The sequence below is a fragment of the Osmia lignaria genome, chromosome 6, assembly GCF_051020975.1.
Source record: "Osmia lignaria lignaria isolate PbOS001 chromosome 6, iyOsmLign1, whole genome shotgun sequence".
Lineage (NCBI taxonomy): Eukaryota > Metazoa > Arthropoda > Insecta > Hymenoptera > Megachilidae > Osmia > Osmia lignaria.
The window spans coordinates 1,036,996-1,057,733 of NC_135037.1; the positions used below are offsets into that span (position 1 = coordinate 1,036,996).

At 33.5% G+C, this 20,738-nt stretch overlaps 1 protein-coding gene across 13 annotated transcripts in view; it reads right to left on the bottom strand.

The window, feature by feature from the left end:
* The window catches only part of AMPdeam (AMP deaminase), a 52,149-nt gene that overhangs the window by 29,440 nt on the left and 1,971 nt on the right, over positions 1–20,738 (bottom strand). For 2 of the 13 annotated variants that reach the window (XM_034318743.2, XM_034318741.2), the window contains exons 2-4: positions 19,297–19,395; positions 18,967–19,100; positions 1,994–2,168 (exon numbers count right to left, since the gene is read on the bottom strand). In XM_034318743.2, coding sequence (XP_034174634.1) covers positions 1,994–2,168; positions 18,967–19,096 — 305 coding nt within the window. In that variant the 5' untranslated portion in view covers positions 19,097–19,100; positions 19,297–19,395. Of the gene's footprint in view, positions 1–1,993; positions 2,169–2,996; positions 3,112–3,940; positions 4,022–8,838; positions 9,154–16,048; positions 16,207–18,966; positions 19,190–19,296; positions 19,396–20,738 lie in introns of those variants that run through there. The other 11 variants (XM_034318744.2, XM_034318742.2, XM_034318746.2 and 8 more) reach the window with 9 other exon arrangements.

The window sequence follows — 20,738 nt, forward strand, 5'->3', positions numbered from 1 at the left end:
GGAAATAAGCAAATGATCTCTGCTTCAAAATAAGCAATTCACTATCCCGTCTTCTTTGTTTGAAGTGGCCCACAAAGTGAGGTCCGTTTACCGCTACCTCGGATCTCTCATTCGTTTCTACGAGTGACGTATCTTGACGATCTCTCATTCGTAGCATCCCTGCGATCGACGATGTAGCATACCTGCTTCGTAATAAGCCACTGTTCGGTCCCGAGCGAGTTGCTTATTTCGAGGCAATACTGTAATACGACTGACGGTGTTTCTAAAGGCAATGATATCAATCGGTACTGACGCTATTCGACAATCGAATAAGAACGAATTGACAGTGGGCAAATAGCCGGCTTTGGCACCGGCTTTTCTTAAGGGCAAAAAAAGCCTCGTCTCTGGATAGTTTTCTTCTTTTTCCCGCTCTTAAATACTAACAAAATCTATCGGGCCCAGTTACTCATTCAATGTAAACGCGGCCTAGTGGTGAAAGTCGAAAAAGAAATCTCCTCCCAATTGCTTTCAGTTTTGCCTACAACGAATGCAACCTACACAGTCCGTTCCCTACATTTTCTCTTAACTAGAAGAAGCTTCAGTTGCTCGCCATTGTACACTTGGGTGCAACGTAAGCTTCCTTTGACTAACAAGGGGAGCTACCCAAGTGTTACACTCACTTATTAATGAAACTTTGCCAGCTTGTACAGCTCGTCGAGCTGAACACGCCTATACCCAGTTTTGTGGGCAGACGACTAATTATTTAAAAGATATTAACAATTACAGTTAGTTACTCCTTACATTCTGAAGTATGAGAAACTTACACATACAATTCGCAATCTTGAGATCCACGGTTCAAATCCTTGGTTCCCAACAGGTTTTTTTTTAAATGATAATTTGTCTCTTTTTGAATAACTATTACATAAAAATTATCATTAAAAAAAAAACAAAAAAAAAAAAAAGAAAAAAACGGGAACCCAGGATTTGAACCGAGGCCCTTTAGATTACGAGTTATGTGTTTAACCACGGAGCAGATCCGTGACTTGCAATTTCAAAGTCCTCGGTTCAAATCCTTGGTTCCCAAAAAAAATTTTTTTTTTTTATGATAATTTTTATGTAATAGTTATTCAAAAAGAGACAAATTATCATTAAAAAAAAATGTTGGGAACCAAGGATTTGAACCGTGGATCTCTAGATTGCGAGTTGTATGTGTGAGTCTGTCATACTTCTCAATGTAAGTATTAATTACATTATTAATATCTTTTAAACAATTAGCCGTCTGCCCACAAAACGGGGTATAGGCGTGTTCAGCTCGACGAGCTCTACAAGCTGGCAAAGTTTCATTAATAAGTGAGTGTAACACTTGGGTAGTTCTCCTTGTAAGAGCAAAGGTAGGGAAAGAAGATTTTTACTATTTGTTTTTAATTTCGAGAGAACCTAAAGAGAACCTAGGGATAGCCACAGAAGAATCCAAAGAGAGCGTAATTTAAATACTCCATCCCCTACCTTTCCTCTTAATTAAGAAAAAAGCCTAAATTGCATGTGACTATACATATACATCCACATGCAATGTAAGCTGCCTTTGGCTAACAGTAAGGATAAAGGTGAAGAGAGGAGTCTACTTTTGTTTTCAATTTTAGAAAAACCTAAGAGGAGCCTAAAGAGAATCTATCTTATTGTTAGTTACAACCGCCCACTCTCCTATCTTCGTACGTAAAGAACAAGGATGAATAAGGACAGTGGTTAGGTTCTTCTTTTACACTTCTCTTCAAATGGAAGAAAGCCTATATTATATACGACTATACGAATATCTCAATGCTCGAAGAATTTTATGATTTCTTAAAAATAGACACCTTTCTAATAAAGGTAGATTTACTCAAGTAGGCTCGAACGTGTCAAGTACCGTTGTGTCGTCTACAATTGAATTTACGATCTATCTGATTTGTTCCGAACCACGCTCTTTCGATACAGAGCCCATATAATTATTGTATGCATAAAAAATAACATTACTTACTTGACGGTCAACTGTCTTTGGATTAAGAGCTTCTTTTCAATTTGTTCAATTGGAAATTGTGGAACTTCGTAAGGAGCTGAAATCTCATTAGGTAATTCGTGAGATGTTAGTCTGAGGGAGGTTCCACCTGTAGCTACTCCACTACCTTCTAATCCAAAAACTGGGCTTTCACTTCCTGTAACAAAAATTTAATTTTTTTTTTAATCTGAAAAGTAGTATACGTGTATTTAGGCTAAATTATCTTTTAATTTATGTAAATATGGACAAAGTGTATTTTCTAATATAAATAAAATATTACTTTATTAGCTGACCTTGGATCAAAACCGAAGCTGATCCACTATCAATAGAGGAATACGTATAATAGTTTTAAGAAATTTTCAATGCTACAGTACCGAACATGGTAGGCTTCCATAAGAGAACAGAGGCCCTGTCACTGATTATAATGTTCGAGAGTTACCAGGCTTTATAAATAAATTGAATTCAAAAGTTTTAAAATCCCAAAATATAAATTTAAAAATTTTAACATCCAAATTCTTAAATTTTAGAATATAAAGTTTCATTTAATTTATGTATTAAATTGTATAATATTTAATGATAAAAATATTGTTTCCAAATTCATCTTGATATTAATATTTTTGTCTTTCCTGCATGAAAGATTGTCCTTTTAGAATTTTTGGACACGAATTTGACATGTCATTATTCCTGTCTTCAATTACTCTAACTATAAACTGACAAATTGTTATTCAAATCGTGCATAAGTATTTGCAGTATTTTCTTTTCTCTGGTAGCTCTATCCAATTAGGCTCGGCCGTGTTAATATGTATGTTTCTAGCATAGATTTTAAATTTCAATAATCATAAATTACAATATTCAATTAAATTTGATGTATTGTAAATAACGATTCACAATTAACTTATTGTCATGAACTATAACACTTTTTCATCGTAATGTAATAGTATTCCTACAATAAATGGAGGAAGTATGCATTCATCCGGAAAATTACCATTATTTTTTGTTTGTCCTGTTTTCTGTAACCATTCGGTGACGGAATTTTGCTTATATCCACTTAAGTAGTCATTTTCATTACCCAACACCATTGTGAACAGTATATGATATATCTAGAGAAACGTTTAAAATTCGAACAGAAAATTGTACAACACTTTTGTATGATATTTATTCGAACTTATCGATCGTCTATTATAATCATAACCATAATCATAATCGTAAATATTTTAATCAAACTATTATAATTAACTATCCCCTCTGGTTATTGTAAATAAATATTTCTAATTTAAAACAATAAAAAGATTATGTACTTTAACACTTAACGGACAGGTTGATTTTTTCTTTATCTTTCTCCATTTCCGGGCATTTTTTGGGAATAGAAAGTATCCCATCCGTAAAGCGTTACAATTACCATTTATGAAAACAGATCAACAAATGAAAATTAACAATTAATGATCAATATTTAAAACAAAAGAATAAACGTTTAGGATTAGTCCGTCTTTGTTTTTTGCAATTTTCGGCCGGTATATTCACTTATTCGTATGTATACATATAAACACATACATACATTTATTTTCAACCGGTCAACGAGAACCGGGCAATGTGAAAAGACTCTTACAATTTATTGTACTTGCTGACAGTACCTATATTATAATTCCTTATATTTGAAAATAATAGTGAAAAAATATAGACTTTCCGAACATCTATTATAATCTAAAAGATATGTGTAAAAGCGTCCCCGCCGTAAAGATAAGAGAGTGGGGTTTATATGTATAAATGTTTATATGTTTATATGTATGTATGTATGTATGTAGAGATATTCAGTTCACGATCATATAACCACAATACATAATTTGATACGTTGAATAATCCAAGGAATCGATTTATGAAGGAAGAATTATATAGGTCAGTACATAAACGTAATGACATAATACTACTTACGTAATTTTCTCCAGTAACATTGTATTCTATCTCTAATCGTTTTAAAGATACAGCTTTACTAACAATACATCCTATATAGGGTGGTCTACGTAACTGCTAAATGGTACAAATCACAGCTCTTTTCTCAGCGAAAAGGGTGTGCTACTTACATAATACATATGTATATCAGTTCACTGAAGATCATAATGAACAGCGTTTAATTTGTTCTCTAGTATCCTATTTAATATGTATTTACATAGTTCTACACGCAACAAATTGTCTCCATCGGCAACAAAACACAACCACAATATCCATGGACTTAAGTTACTCTTCTGGGTCTAGTGAGATGAAAAGGTGGTACTTTGTTATAAGCTCCTTTCATTGGATAAAATAATCACAGTGGAACGTTACGAATAACAAATGAATCATTTTAACGAGACACTTTGAGAAAAATCAAGATAATTATTTAGATTACGGATGGCACCTCCAATTTCGCTGATTTTTAAATATGTTGTAGAAATCAATAATTTGAACAACGTTTTCCTATACATATAACCGCCGCTCGGCCTTAGTTTTCGAAATATTTTCGAAAAATTGTTGAAACTATTGCATCGAATTCTGCCTATCCATGTGCGACCGTGACAACGTACGCATTAGTATGGGTTTTTTCTATTGTTGACGCTTTTCTACTGTTTCTACATGCAGCAGCACGGGGACCGGCCGAAAATACAATAAAAGATTGCCTGGATAAGTGCAAAGTGGCTATCCCCTCCACACGAAATGCTTGACGAGGAAGCCCTCAATACCGAGTACATATCCGCTTGTATGTAGATAGTTTAGTTTGAATGCAATCGTGTAGCCCAGGCCTGTCCAAGTAGGGGAATCCACTCCTGGAACACATGTTTCGAGTCCTCTTCCAACGCTGCTCCTTCAAGTAAGATGGGACGGTTCGGACTACCATCTCTCCGAGGAGACAGTACCGCCGCTAGGAAAGACGGAGAGACGGTAGTCAGAACTGTCCCATCTTACTTGAAGGAGCAGCGTTGGAAGGGGGCCCGAAACATGTGTTCCAGGAGTGGATTCCCCTACTTGGACAGGCCTGGTGTAGCCCATCAAACTTATTTATCGACCGATACCGAATCGTTGTAATATGTACACTTGCATACATCTTCATACTGATTAAGAACCCGATCAAACCATCGGCCGATAGAAAGTCTGCAGTCTGTGGGGGCTCTTATTCAACGATAAAATTTTTTTATTTATGACCTTTTTTTAATGAAACTTTTCCTAACGCGTTTGTAAGAATTTTTTTATTAAAATGATACTAAACACGATATATGTAGTTTGAATTATATCTATTTATTTATTCAGAATATGCTGCGGAACTATTGACTGCAAATTAGGTGCTTTATGATGTTAGGAAAAACCCGTGATTTCCATCAAACCAGATAGTTTTTTCTTATTGAAAATTAAAGTAATTTACATGCTAACGATAAAGATGAGGTTGTGCCGCAACACAGTAAATAAACAATAATAATAGAATAAACAACATAGAATCGACACCTCGGCTGGATATAAACGATGTGTACGGACGCAAAATCGACTCCTCGCCTTAGCTGGATATACGCCTCTCTTGTACATACATATGCAATGTTTGGGTCCCAATCTCTCTTGCACGTGCCTAGCTTTTACTGTATACATATAACGGGTGGGCTTAAAAATCAAATTTAACTAATTTCAATGATTTTGAATCTCAGCTCCTGTGTCTGATCGCCGTCAGCCAACTATTCTAACCCAACCTAACCCAACCTAATTCACTGATTAGATAGATTAGGTCAGATTAGGTTAGGTTAGGCTAAATTAAATCCCCGACTCCCACATTTTGTATTATATATATACGATACGTTGAATTCAGCAAAACAGAAGTACATGAGGTATATACAGTGGTTCCTCGGTATACGACCTTAATCCGTTCCTGATGTTTGGACTCATACCGAATAGGACGTATGCCAAACCAACCTTTGCGATAAGAAGTAATATAAAAAAGATTAATCCGTTCTCATATAAAAAAAAGCTCCTATTGATACTATACCTACATTAATGAGGTTGTAAAATAATTTAAACACTGTTTATATCATGAACAGCATTTAAACGACTTCCTAGAAGTTTACAAAAAATATTCACTAGTTTATTTAACATAATTAATTTGTAAAATATAAATGTAACCTAATGATAGATTCTTTATTAACAAACCAAATAGAATAAATTTTATTGCCTCCTGTTTTACGGTTATATGTACTCTGTTATATGATATCCTTACTTATATGATCAGTCAGTTAATAAAACATCAACTCCGAATATAATTGATTATTCATTTAATTTTCCCTCTGAGATATTTATTTAAAAATGACGTAAAATTCACACAAAAAATGTATGCCGTATACCGAACAGAAATCGTATCCCGAGCAAAATTTGTCACGTCCAAACAGGACGTATTCCGAATTGGACGTATGTATTCCAAAGCAGACGTATACCGAGGTATGTACTATGTATCTCTGCATACCACTGTATTGGTCATCGGTCGCAGTTCGCCGTGCTGTTGCCTATAGAAACAGTAGAAAAGCAGCGATCGCATACTAACGCATAAGTTGGGATGAAGTTACGAATACGACTGGTCGCCGATCAAGATGAAATTTTGAGGGGGAAGGGGGGGGGGGGAGGGGACCCCAAATATAAAGTGGTATCTTCGGCTTCCTATTAGTTTCCGAGATATTAATTAAAAACTTTCGTACAATACATAGAATTTTTCCTATACAGACGTAACTAACACAACCGTCTTCGCTGTAGTAAGCTGACATCGTCAAGTGTCGAACAGCCGTTGACACAGCGGGGATTCCAACCTGACTATCTATAGGGTGTCCTATTCAGAACTTTGAAGATACGACGACGGTCGCAGCATAGCCGGCCGCCGGTAGGCGGCCAGAAATTTATTTAGCCTAATCTAACCTAATGATTTTTGTTGTGTTGGTTGGTCAGTTAGCTCGGTCATCATACGACAAGGAAAGGAAAAATGTTACAAAAAGTTTAAAAAAAAATAGATTTTACATGGGACACCATATAGAAACGGAAGCCGACATCGCTATGGTGTCAACGGCTAGGCTGTTCGACACTTGACAATGATGGTTGCTACAGCAAAGATAGCTGTGTTAGTTACGTCTGTATAGGCAAAAGTCTATGTATTGTACCGAAAGTTTTTAATTAATATCTCGGAAACTAATAGGAAGCCAAAGATACCACTTCATATTTGGGGTCGTCTACCTGGTCCCAACCAACCCTCCAAATTTCATGTCGATCCGCGACCGGGGACATTCGGAACTACAGCCCAATTAAATTTGTTAATTATATAATTTATATTTTATTAAGAAAACGCAACTCTTGGGAATTGTTGGGCTTTTATATTTTCCTCTATGTAAAGGTATATGTAAGTAAGTACTTACTTACTTGCAAGGTATTCAAAATATGATACGCAACAGTGGCCAATGAGCGTGTGCGCACGCGTAATTAGACAAAGACACAAGGGACCTTCACGTACCGTTTTCTTTCTGCTCTTATACCGCATCGACTTATGCGCACTTATGCGCTAGCAGCTAGCACATGGTATACGCGCTTTATTCACGACTAATACTTACATATACCTAAGTAGAATTTTGAACTAGGAAAACTAACAATACTGTAAAATTTAACAATTTTTGCTGCCGCAAATATTTCTTAATTAAAAAATTGTTAGATATATCTTAAAATATATACTACTACATTATAATAGTGTAATTCCAATTAATAACTATGAAAAACGAATATATTACACTATTTCGCGTTAACCAACATACTAACTGTATAAGTAATTTCATAGTTTTTGTTTGAAAATAATTTTGCCTTAAAATACACTTCAAATATCAATTCCTTGCAAAGTGATAGTTGTTTAAATATAGATATGTACATATATACATTTTTTCTAAAAAAAAAACATTTTTCTTTCTTTCTTTCTTTAAACAACCGTCTTTACGTGCATTCGTTCCCTACTCTCACCAATAACGATATATTTTCAATAAAAAGTATGCAATCTTTCAATTACATTGAAAGAAAGAACAAATTTATACTTTATGTACATAACAGATTTTCTAGGCAATAACTGTATGTAGTCAAAGTGAGAATTAAAATATTCCATTATGAAGTAAATAGTTTGTATGTATATGTATATTTAAAACGTTTCATTAACGGAGCTGATAAATCAATAAGCCTATCGTAACTTATAAACGATAAGAATATAAAACTTGACAACAACATTAACGGTAGTCATATTTATTTATTTAGTCGAAATCCTTCGAAAATTTGGTTTTATAAATTTGACTAATTTATATAAAAAATGATCAAACATGTTTTTTGACTGTATAGTAAAACGTGAAAAATAATAATACATACAAGATAAAAGGTTGAGTGCAAGAAATTCTTTTGTCTCTTCCTTAACAGTTGCTACACACCAGCACTGCTAATTCCTGATAATGAAAAAGTCTGGCGATCGACAAAATAAATATTTAATTTCTTTTACGCAGTACATATTCTTTGATTAATAAGAGATGTTTGTCTCTAAATAGAGTTTTTAATTATTAATATTAACTTTTTTCATATTAACTGATTTAAATTATCAACAGTATTGTATCTTAAAATGATAACCTAAAAATATTTAGTTCTTGAAGATTACTAATGACTAATAACTAATCTCTTCTAGTTATTTACATGCATTTCTTATTAGTTTGAAACTGAAGGTGAGTTACGATGTAATTTTTAATGAAACTATTTAATACCATAAATTAAAATTTGAATATATAACGTTTTCAACGATAATACACATGTACTATTACCGATTAAAAGGAAGCCTTTGATTACATAGACGATCGATACATATTTCGAAAATTTTTGTAATTTTACAAATATATACCAACACTTTCACTAATTTTTCGAATGATAATATTATACAAGGCAGAGATACGAATAACTTTTTTCGGATAAAACGAACACCTTTTTCCGAGATAATATTTATATATTTATATATGTATGTAAATACATACAAAGTATTTAAAAGAAAATAAACACGACACGTCCAGTCCGTAATTCAGAGGGCACTGACCACTGCTGTTAACTGGTCCCAAGTATCACATACACTGACTGTAATATTGAGTTGGCACTTGTAGACTTAAGATACGTGCGCACGCTCGTATGCGTATGTATATACGTATACGTATAGTAAACCGGCTCGAAATATATCAAAGTTAATGTGGCGTTTGACCCTAGTACAGTAAAGTTGCATCTTCGGGTCAATAAGAATTGCGCAAAATTTATAATCTCTGAATTGATATCTTCCGTTTCGGCAAGAATATTGAAATTTCAAGAATTTTGTAAAAATAGGTACAATAACCTAACAGCGGCCATTACTATTATTGCAGCTGTTAATAACGACAGGATCAAGATAAATATGTGTACTTATAAATTCGAATTAGATTCAATAGTCAAAGTTCATGAATATCACTGATAACAGACGATGATTTGCATATTCCATATATTACGTGTACTTGTGATCTTTAAACGCTCATTTTGAACTTTACAATGAGTACTGGCAAATGTTTACAAGTACTTTAAGGATAATATGAGAAAAGTCTAAAAGGTCCTATACAGGGTGTTCATGTTATTATTAGTCAGCGTTTTCTTCGTAAATGGTAACTATAAGGGAAAAATGAAAGAGACATAAAGCCTAGTGGTGTTTTTTATATCAAACATAATAAATTTTTTATGTTTGCAATATTTGTGGAACAATTTCCGAGACAAAAGAGGATATTTGTTTAATTTTAAAATAATAAAAATCTCGTTTGCGATGTTTGCGAAGTTAAATAATTTCTTATTTCAATCGCAACAGCAGATGAAGTACACATATTTATATTTATAACTGTACGAAAAATAATATTGTTTTATTAGATAAATGGAGTTAATTATTAGTATGCAATTAGAATATCTAGTAAAGTTACTCTTCTATCTCTGGTGCGATGAAATATTGGTAATTGAATGGAAAATTTGTAAATTTTCTGCTTCTTTTTTCTCAGAATTCGTTTGAACCTACTTGTGATGTACTTGAATCCATTACTAGCTATCATTGCTAAAAATATGCAAAACAAAGTGCTGACATGACTCAGAGTAGTATAAAATTTATTTTAGGACGTTGAACGATATTGAACTCGCGTAGAAACTGGTAAAGTAGCCAAAATCCAATATCAAGTCAGAATTTAACGTGAATGACTACCCGGTGCTTTTTCAATCGAAAATTCAAAATGGTGGACTTAATATATCAACAAAATTAGCAAAATTTTGATAGAATTTCACAAAAATTCTTATTTAAAAATTTTCAGAACCGTTCGTTTTTTATTTTGTTTCGAAAAATGAAAATTCAATATGATGGACCCAACATGACTATTACCAAAGTTTTGACAGATGAGATTTTCAACCTTATTTTGGGAGGTTATTGAGTTCGCTGATACTGCTTTTTTTCTGATTAATGGTACAGTAACCACTCTTCTACTATTTAAATTGAAATTCAATATGTAGGTACTCACAAATCTAACTCAAATCTCAGTTTAGAAGATTCGAATGCTATTTAGGTATACAAATTATTAATACCTTTTATTAATACCTTGAGAAGTATTTATGAAGTACTCAATAGAAACAAATTGATTTTGAACTTAAAATAAATTTTTGCACCATGTCAAAGTCGTCAGCGTAACTAGGAGTTTTTTTCTGTGATGGACCAGATCTTTTAAAAATTTTGAAATTTTAGAAGCCTAAAATCTTAAAATCTCGGAATAGTGAGAGTATGTCACCTAGTTATGGCAATGGTAAAGATGCAAGTACAATAAAAGCTGGATAAATGCAAGAAAAGATTGGCTGGATAAATGCAATGATCGGACCCCAATCTCTCTTATATTTATCCAGCTGTTACTGTATTAATTTGATGACTTACTCGAACTTAAAGAGCAACGCCAGATTAAAGAGAGATCTAAAGGGAGCTACAGTTCCGGGCCCACTTGCCAGGTGGCCCCCTACTAAGCCCTCTATTTGTTATGTCAACAAATATTGAATATAAATTTTTTACTGTTACCCTTGTTCTTTACGATTAAATATTTATTTATATAGAATAAATTTCAATTGTTGATTGCTTAAGATTCATAATGGAAATGATGAATTCATTTTGTTCACTTACGAGAAGTTCTACATACATAGTGAAACTAAATATAATAAATCTATATAGTGAAATGCAAAATTACCGGGATACTCAGAAGTCGAAGAAGGAAGAACTGAGTAAGCGTCAACAAATTTAAAAGCTACGCAGAAATGCTCGAGAGTCTGGATATAGAACCCGGAACGGATCAGTCAGTAGAACACCTACACACGCTAATAATATCTAGAATCAATGATACCGCCAATGCCCTGGGTATGTCATCAACTAGGAAATTATCCTGTATAAGAAAACCAAGAAATACGCCACAGACAATGAAAAATACTATAAAGCAAAAATAGCATTGAAAGAAGCAATAAAAATATTTAGAAAAAGAGGGCAGTTACAAGATAGGGAAATCTATGTAAAAGCAATAAAACAATATTAATTTACCATAAACCAAACAAAGAAAGCATACCATAGAAATTTACAAATAGAAATAACCAAAGTGAAAGATACAACTAACTTCTGGAAGTTTATAAGGAAACTAACGAATAACAGCCGTCCTGATAACAAAATAGATATAAAAAATTGGCAATGTTACTATAAAGATATTTATAAACCAAGATTGACCCAACAGTACTACCTATTAAATGTGAGACACCCATACCTGGATCAAGACTTCCAGCTAAAAGATTTAGAAGCAGTGCTAAGAAAATTAAAACCCAATAAGGCCTCTGGGCTAGATGGTGTGTCTAATGTGTTTTTCACCAAGCCCTGCTCCAAAACATGAAGCTTCTATTACTAAAATTCATGAACACAGCAATGCAACAAAGGGGAACACCACCAAGTTGGTCAAAGTCCAAAACATTAATGCTCTACAAAAAAGGGGACAAACTAGATCCGAGCAATTACAGGGATAGCTTTAACCAACAACATCGCTAAAATATTCACGGCGCTGCTTGCTAAAAGAATGAGCATATGGTGTGAAAGCAATGGGATTCTTTTGGAGGGATAAGTCGGTTTTAGAGAGAGCAGATCGTGTGATGGACAACACATTCATCCTACACGCAAAAATCGCAGAGACATTGCTACGCCCAGAAGGGAAATTATTTATCGTGTTTGTGGATTTCAAAAAGACTTTTGATTCGACCCAACACCACATTCTCTGAGAAAAGCTTCGCAGAGCGGGCTTAAGTTCTCAACTGATAAAACTGTTAATAAGCCTTTATCAAAATGCTAGTACTCAAATACAGAGAAGTAGAAATGAACTTTCAAACAGAGCTATAAATAAAGGTGTATGTACACTGACAATGAGTTGCATTGAACTTGTCGCAGTGAAGTTGGCCACGCATTCACTCACCGACGCGGCGTAAATGCGTTACTGAATTTATAGCCAACTTCACTGCGACAAGTTCAATGCAACTCAGTGTACTTCAGGGGGGACAACCTAAGCCCGCTGCTCTTCTCCTTAATGATTCACGACATCGAAGATTACTTCATACAAATTGAACGCAAGAAATTAGTAAAGAAAATGGAACTGCTGCTTTTTGCAAACGATGTAACAAGTAAATCTACAGGAAAGATTGAACACATTGCATAGTAATAACATAGAAAATCAACTCGAAGCTAACAGAGACAAAGCAAAGCTTTTAATATGTAAGAAATACAACAAAAAAGGGGCAAAAAAACAGAATAGTATATATGTATGTACATATAACGAATCACCAGTAAGGCTGGTTCAGACACTCTTTATCGGCTCTTTACTGTTAGCTTGTAAATTAGTTTAATTTTCAATAGGAAAAAACTCCGGTTTGATGGAAATCACGGGCTTTTCCTAAAATCATAAAGCACCTAATTTGCAGTCAATAGTCCCGTAGCCCAGAAATGTTCTGAAATGAACCGTGGCAACAATAAGTTTATGAAACCATCGACCAGTTTAGTACTCTGCTAGAAATATTTGATAAATAAGTGTAATTCAAACTATATTGTGTTTGGTGTCATTTTAATCAGAAAAATTTCACAAATTTGTTAGTAAAAGTTTCATTAAGAAAAAGTCAAAAATAAAAAAGTTTTATCGTTGAATTGGTATTTGGTCACACCGATACGTTTTGGCTCCTCGCTTTGAATCCTTGGACCTCTCTCTCCACTATCTGTCCGTTTCTCCGTTCACGCTTGGATGGAGCCGGGTGTAAACACAGAATTGACACCTCGACGGGATATACAGGGTGATCCTCTCGCAGCCGGACACAAAGGAACTGGCGACAATGAACCCCTCGACCGCACCATGAGGAGGTCCCCATTGTCGCGTGCCAGCGGGGACCTACCCGGGCCGAGACGACTCTGTGTGTCTTCGTAGTGCGGTCAAGGGGTTCATTGTCGCCAGTTCCTTTGTGTCCAGCAGCGAGAGAAACACCCTGTATGTATGCAATGTTTAGGTCCCAGCCTCTCTTGCATTTAACCAGTTTTTACTGTACATTGGAATTTGATATTTCCTTACAGCCCTAACCACGAAACAGTATATTTACTGTGTTAATGCGCGTGCGTCATCAAGCAAGGACATTAGGAGCCTATATGCAGCGCTCCCTTTCTATTGCTATACAGGGTGCCCAACGACTACGTCAACAACCGAAAAGGGATGATTGACAAGGTGATTCTAAACAACTTTTTCCTTTGCCAAAATGTTGATTTAAGCTTCGTTTTCGAGTTATTAACAAAAAACACTAGCCAATCAGAGCGCGCCTTTAGCGCGGGCCGAACCACGAGAGTGTTGGGGTTGTTCTGCGTTCAAGCCGTGGTCGTGATCAAGTGCATCAGCATGCTTGTTCATGAGCAACCAATAATTCGATACTATTATTCTTTTCTTTTTTTCATTCATTATTCCATACAACTTTTGCCCAACGAGTCCTACTATACCAATGTGGTGCTGATGCACTTGATCACGACCACGGCTTGAATGCAGAACAAACCCAACACTCCCGTGGTTCAGCCCGTGCTAAAGGTGCGCTCTGATTGGCCAATGTTTTTTGTTAATAACTCGAAAACGAAACCTTAATCAACATTTTGGCAAAGGAAAAAGTTGTTTAGAATCACCTTGTCAATCATCCCTCTTCGGTTGTTGACGTAGTCGTTGGACACCCTGTATACATAATATGTACAATACATATTTGTATGTACGTATTGCGTTCTCAATTCGTTAACGCACTCTATTCTTATACTTCTATGGTCTTTACATAGAAATCTGTCTTTGTTTATAAACCGTGTTATACACAGCTACTCTGACGCAAAAGTGAACAAAGCAAATCTTTTTCTACGTGTTAAAATAACATGTATGTACAAATAATATTTCGTGTACAATTTTTCGCTATGTAAAAGAATGAAAATCAACATAACTTTAGTTGTTCATTTGTACTTTGCTGTTATACGTATGTAAATATATTACCTGGTGCGTGGTATTTTATGCATGTCAAATAATGAACTGTTAGAACAAAAACTCATTATTTTACCGTAATGTGAGTCATGGATGAATGTTATTACATAACTGATAGTCTGATACATTATTGCACTTAAAATTTTAAATTATTATTGTACAAAGAGGCTATTAATATTACGGTGCTTAAATTGTTTGTCTGATTTATGATTTATTGAATTCTAGTCATTTGTTATGTGTAACATTTCTAGTATTAGTCCTTTATATATGTAGATTTATTTGCTTTTTATTCGTTAAAATAACATCTATCTAAAAAAACACGTAACCTTCAGGTTACGAAAAAAGAATCGTCCCTTTTCGTGTTCAGAAAATTATTCCAGTCCACTGACGTAAGCAGATAGAGGCCAGTATGGATCTGGTCCTCCCAAAAATATAAACTGCCCTCCTCGAAAATTTTTTAAATTTTCTAAAATTGTTCTACAATTATCAGATTTCCAACATTTCTAAGAGATCTGTTCCAAACAAGACAAAAAATTCTAGTTAGGTAAATATTTCGCACAATGACCTTCATAACTGTATGTATGTCAAGATCACTGAAATCAATGAGAATAATCCTATTTTACATAATTGCTTCTCCTTTTCATATATTATATTATTGCAGTGCTATTTTCTAAAATTAAAATCACGATTGAATTAGAGATGCTGGTATCGATATCGGTATCGGTATCGATATCTTACAATTATTGATTCTTAACGATGTTATCGACATATCGTTAAGATATCGTTAATTGTAAGCCTAATAAGAACGATTGAAGTAGAATTATGATTCAAATTTATTTCCTCTTATTCGAATTTTCCACTTCACACTCAATATGTTGTAATCAAAGGCCGTAGATCTACGCTTTGTAAAACAACAACCTCGATCTACCCCCATTAATATTCTAACCCACGGTAGACTTAAAAAATGTCCTGGACCCAATGTATTAAAATTATCATTGAACTTATGTTAGCCTAACATTAAATTTTTATCATTCAAATCACAAAATTTTTTCATTTAAATGTATCTATGCGTGTTTGAATTTCAAACTTAACCTTCTTCAAACAAGAATTAGATTCTTATGATAAAATTATGCGTTACATTATACTTAGATCTTCCTTATTCTTTTTAATGAAATCGTAATGATAATATCGAATCATGTATCGGTAACATGCCACTACTATCGATAGTAGAATTTTATTGATAATAACACCTTTAATTTAAATAACATTATTTTAAAAACAAAACAAACACGAGATTGAAGTATCGTATTTATAATTCGATATTTAAAATGTTGATCATTTGTGTTATTTGAATGTATATACATATATATATAAATATTATGTATATATTGTACATATACATACACTATATTAGTATCAAATATTAAAGTTCAATGATTACCTTCATCTTCAGGATCTATAAGAAAATTTGGTAGTCTTAAACAAAGAAAATAGTCATTTTCTGTGGAAGTAACGCCTCTACTTGACATTTCGAATCACTCACAAATCACTCACAGTTAACTTTAAATTAACAAATTAACAATTAAAGTAACAAGTAATTATAAACACTTTATAATATCTACTTATTGGAAAAACATTTCATAATTAATATTTAACAACTAAATTTTGTGTTTTAACGTTGAATTAGCTGCTAGTTTAATTAATAATGTAATGTTACAACGCATATGTCTGAATAAATGTTATTTATGTCTATAACTTGTACAGAATAAGTCACAGGATCAGTCGAATCGAAAAACTTGACAGTACATACGTCGTTACGTATACACACTGGTTTCACAGTAAAACTATTTTATGTAATACGTTGAAAATGAATTGTAATAACTGTGGCTGAATACACAAATATATTTATCTAAAACTACTTGGCGCGCACGTTGAATTCGTGTATTGACCGTACACGTGAAAATAAAACACTGAAGATGTACGATTATTCTTTGTATCGTTGAACAGGGTATACTGTCGCAAAAAGAACGAGTAACCTTGTTTTTGCCTGCGTACTAACACTTGACCACTCTAGCAATATGCCTAAATAGACGGAGAACCTTCGTACTGTGGCAAAAATACTATTGGAGGAGGATCGAACAAGAACAACGGTGAAAACAAGGAAGATGTTAGGCTCTATGCCAAAATTTGAATTCTAGGTGCTATTATATACATAACATCTCCACGTATGTAGATACATATAGTTACTGTTATATTTAAAAACAATTATATATGGTGCTTTTTACAGACAAATAAAACAAGACACACAAATACACCCCACGACAAAGCTATAAGACGTTTATCATTCTAATAAAGATACACGAGTTTCTAGAATTGCTGAAATAAAACTGAACTAATAAACTGAAAAATATCAAATTCAATGTTAAACTCATTAATTATACAATTTATATCTGATAAAGAAAATGCAATTTTCGGGAATTTTAAAGTTTTTATATTTCCTTTCGTAGAAGTTTTTCAAAATTACGCGCGCAGTAGCGGCCAATGAACGAGTGCGCATGTGCGATTGGACAAGAACACAAGAGCATTTATGCAGCGTTTTCTTTTTATTCCTATATTGCATGCACTTATATACTTACTTACAAACATAACTTTACAACCGTACAGTCGCGTTAGCACATGGTTTACTCACTTTATTCTTCTATCTGTATGGTCGTGACATATGTATATGTATTATTTACTACAAATAGGTACAATTATGTATGTACAATTTGAGAACTTGTAAATATTATTATACAAACACATAGTTTTGTAGAGTGCCTAAAGTAAAATTGAACTACAGTGTGATTCTCTCGCTACGCAAGACAAAAGCCGTGCCGCACAATCGAACTCTGCTGTTTTTGCGGATAAAGAGACCCAGGGGCCATATCGCAGGACCCAAAACTGCTCTGTGTGTGTTTATGGCTGAGACGAAGACAAAAACGGAACAGCAGGGGTTCCATTGTGCAGCACGGCTTTTGTCTTGCGTAGCGAGAGAATCACCCTGTATTTTAATAAACATAATTTTTTTTTATAATTTCATTCATTCTCTTTGATAATTTTTTTATAACATTGTAATCCAAGGATTTCTATTCATTTAAAATACAATTTTTTAACTCTTTTATAGTGTTAATTATTTGTTATTTGTATATACTTGTCACGGAATCATTCCTTAACAGCCTTTAATAGTGTACAGAACTATGATAATATGGAATGTACCGTCTGCGTTTGCTAAGATGATACACTCACAATCAGTAGAAATTGTCTGATTGGTCGTGCTCCACCTCAGCTCACACGTATTTTCGGCAGTAATACAGTTATTAAAAATGTATTTGGACAGAGCATCAACTTTGATATTTATTCTTATAACTAAATATTACAATGAATTAAACGAATCTTAATTATAACAAAGTGAAAGCTTAAACATTACATTAACAATTTTATACTGATACGACTGCGTGATCAAACAGAGACACAAGGGATCCATATGCACTGTTCTCTTTCTACTCCTATATCGTTTTTCATCTTGTTCATACACTCTATTTTTTGTAGATCTATATTAAATACTTACAATTAATAAGGAAAATCAAGCACATAAAGAGGACAAATGAATAAAGAAAACAGAAAAAACATAGCGTAAGCAAAGGAAAAAGTTAATGTTATCAGCCATCGTATTTTTTTAAAGGATGTTCCTAGTGTGGCAATCCTTATAAAGGATAAAAGAATTTTTTAAATAAAATTATTCAGCTTTTCAATTATTTAATTTGATAGATTTATTTTTATACATTTTAAAAATATTCAATATTTTTCTTAAGTAAAATGTTGATAATCGACAGTTATCGGAGTTTTTCAGGTGCGGTTAAGGAAGAAATATTATCACCAATCGTATCGCTGACATAGTAGCTGTTATTTCAATTGTTCAAAACAACAAAAAACTTAAGAAAAGTTTAATTTTTTGCAAATAAAGATATGTACTTTCTGAATAGCAAAATTCTAAATATAGCCGATAAAGAGACATCTGCAGAGTTTCAAGTTTATCATATAATTAGTTTTGCGGTATGTATCATGTTTAAAAAATGTAATTTTGAGAAAAACGCATTTAAAGTTTCATGCTATATGCATATGTGTATAAAAAGAAATTGTATACTTACTTTCTCAACTAGGTCCAATACACTTTAAAATCATGCTTTTGAGATAATAAACTGCCACATAATACAAAAGAAGAAAATTCGATTTTTTGAATGTGCCACACTAGATAGACTCCTGAAGTTACATAACAGTTTTTATTTAAGATACTAGATAAAAGATTAATATGAAACTTACGATCGCGCTGGTGTTCGACATCGTGCGTTGTTGTTGAACTGTCAGCATCACCTTCTCCTAATTCGTAGCAAATTCTATCGGTTCCACCATTTATTTCGTTCACACCATTTACCCCTACCAGATCTTCCATGTTTCTACAAATACGTATAGTTTAATTTTTTTTTCTACAGTAATCTTCCACTTCGCCTTTATTTCGACATAGGATTGTCAGTGTATTCGATTGCTACATTAAAATTATACATTGTGATAAATCAGAATTAATTTTGAATTTGACCTTTTAATAACAAAATGATTGTTTAGAAGTATAAACAAGTTACTATTGATTCTTACATGTAAAAGACCCGCACACGTTATACTTGTAAAACTGGTCTCGGTCAAATTCGGTAAAGTTTATAATATGTTGCAGTCTAGATGGGGCTGATGAAAAACCTATTACACATAAAAAATCAACAATTAAAAATATAAAATATACAATGGCTTAAATGAATGCTGTTTCTGAATACATAATTTATGGTATATGCATATTGTATATGTTTGAAAAAAAAAAATGTGCATATAACGTATGTAAGTACATGAGTGTGTATGCGAAACAATTGATCAACTATCTCCCTCAGGTCTTTTTCCACTACATGGAACATAATGAAATTCTGTAGAAATAGTTGTCAAAAAATCGAAAACTGTGTGAAGTTGACCACTAATCGAAGGGAGTTGGTCACAATCGTCTGAGCTCGGTGTATACAATACATTCACTCGCGATCAAATCAGGTTTTCCTAGAAAAATAGCGATATAGAGGAAACAGGAATTCAAAAAATTTCAATTTTGACAACATTAATATTAAAAGCAATTTATAGTTATTAAATATTATAAAATTTAGTGTATAACTGAAAAATACGAGTAATAAAGTAAATATCAATTCAAATTTTTCCGCGTAAACGTTTACATACAAGAAATGAGAGTCAAAGGTCTATACATATGGAGCCTTCTCCCCTACAACGTTATTCTCTTTAGGAATGCTTAAGCCTTAGGCTAGATCCACACTATCGGTTTGGTCACGGTCCGCTCTCAGTCCGGTAAAATCTTCGCTTACCCATACTGCTATGCCACTTTCGAGCCGCTCTCGGTCTGATAGTCAATTATAAAAAGTCTTTTTCGATTGTACTTTTGGCATTAGTGGCATTTTCGATAACTCTGCTTTTGGAAAAAGTTTACAAAGTGGCAAATTGAATGTTCCCGAGGATTCTCCGCTGTCAGGAACAAATACAATAGCACTTTATGTAATATTAGGTGATGAAGCATTTCCATTAAAGAAATATTTAATGCGGCCTTATCTAGGATCAAAAAGTCTAGAAGATATTGAAAAAAGAATATTTAATTATCGATTATGTAAAGGAAGAAAATTAGTCGAGTGTGCATTTGGGATTTTATCGCAAACCTTCAGAGTTTATTGTAGAAGACTCATAGCTCATCCTGAAAATGGCACTACAATTATTTTAACGACATTCATCCTGTATAATATTATTAGAAATAGTCTACCTATAAATTGCGAAAAGAATTTAGAATACATTGAGACCAATCATGTAAACAATCTACGAAGACAAGGTGGAAATTCACAAGCTGAAGCGTTTCAAACGAGGAAGCGCAGACACGCTTCAGGAAAATATTCTTCGCGATTGCTCGGGACCGATGCGGGATTGGATCGGAGCTGGAGCGCATGAATACCCTCATAGATTTACATTGTACTATATTTTAACCGATCAAGAGTGGTACAAGA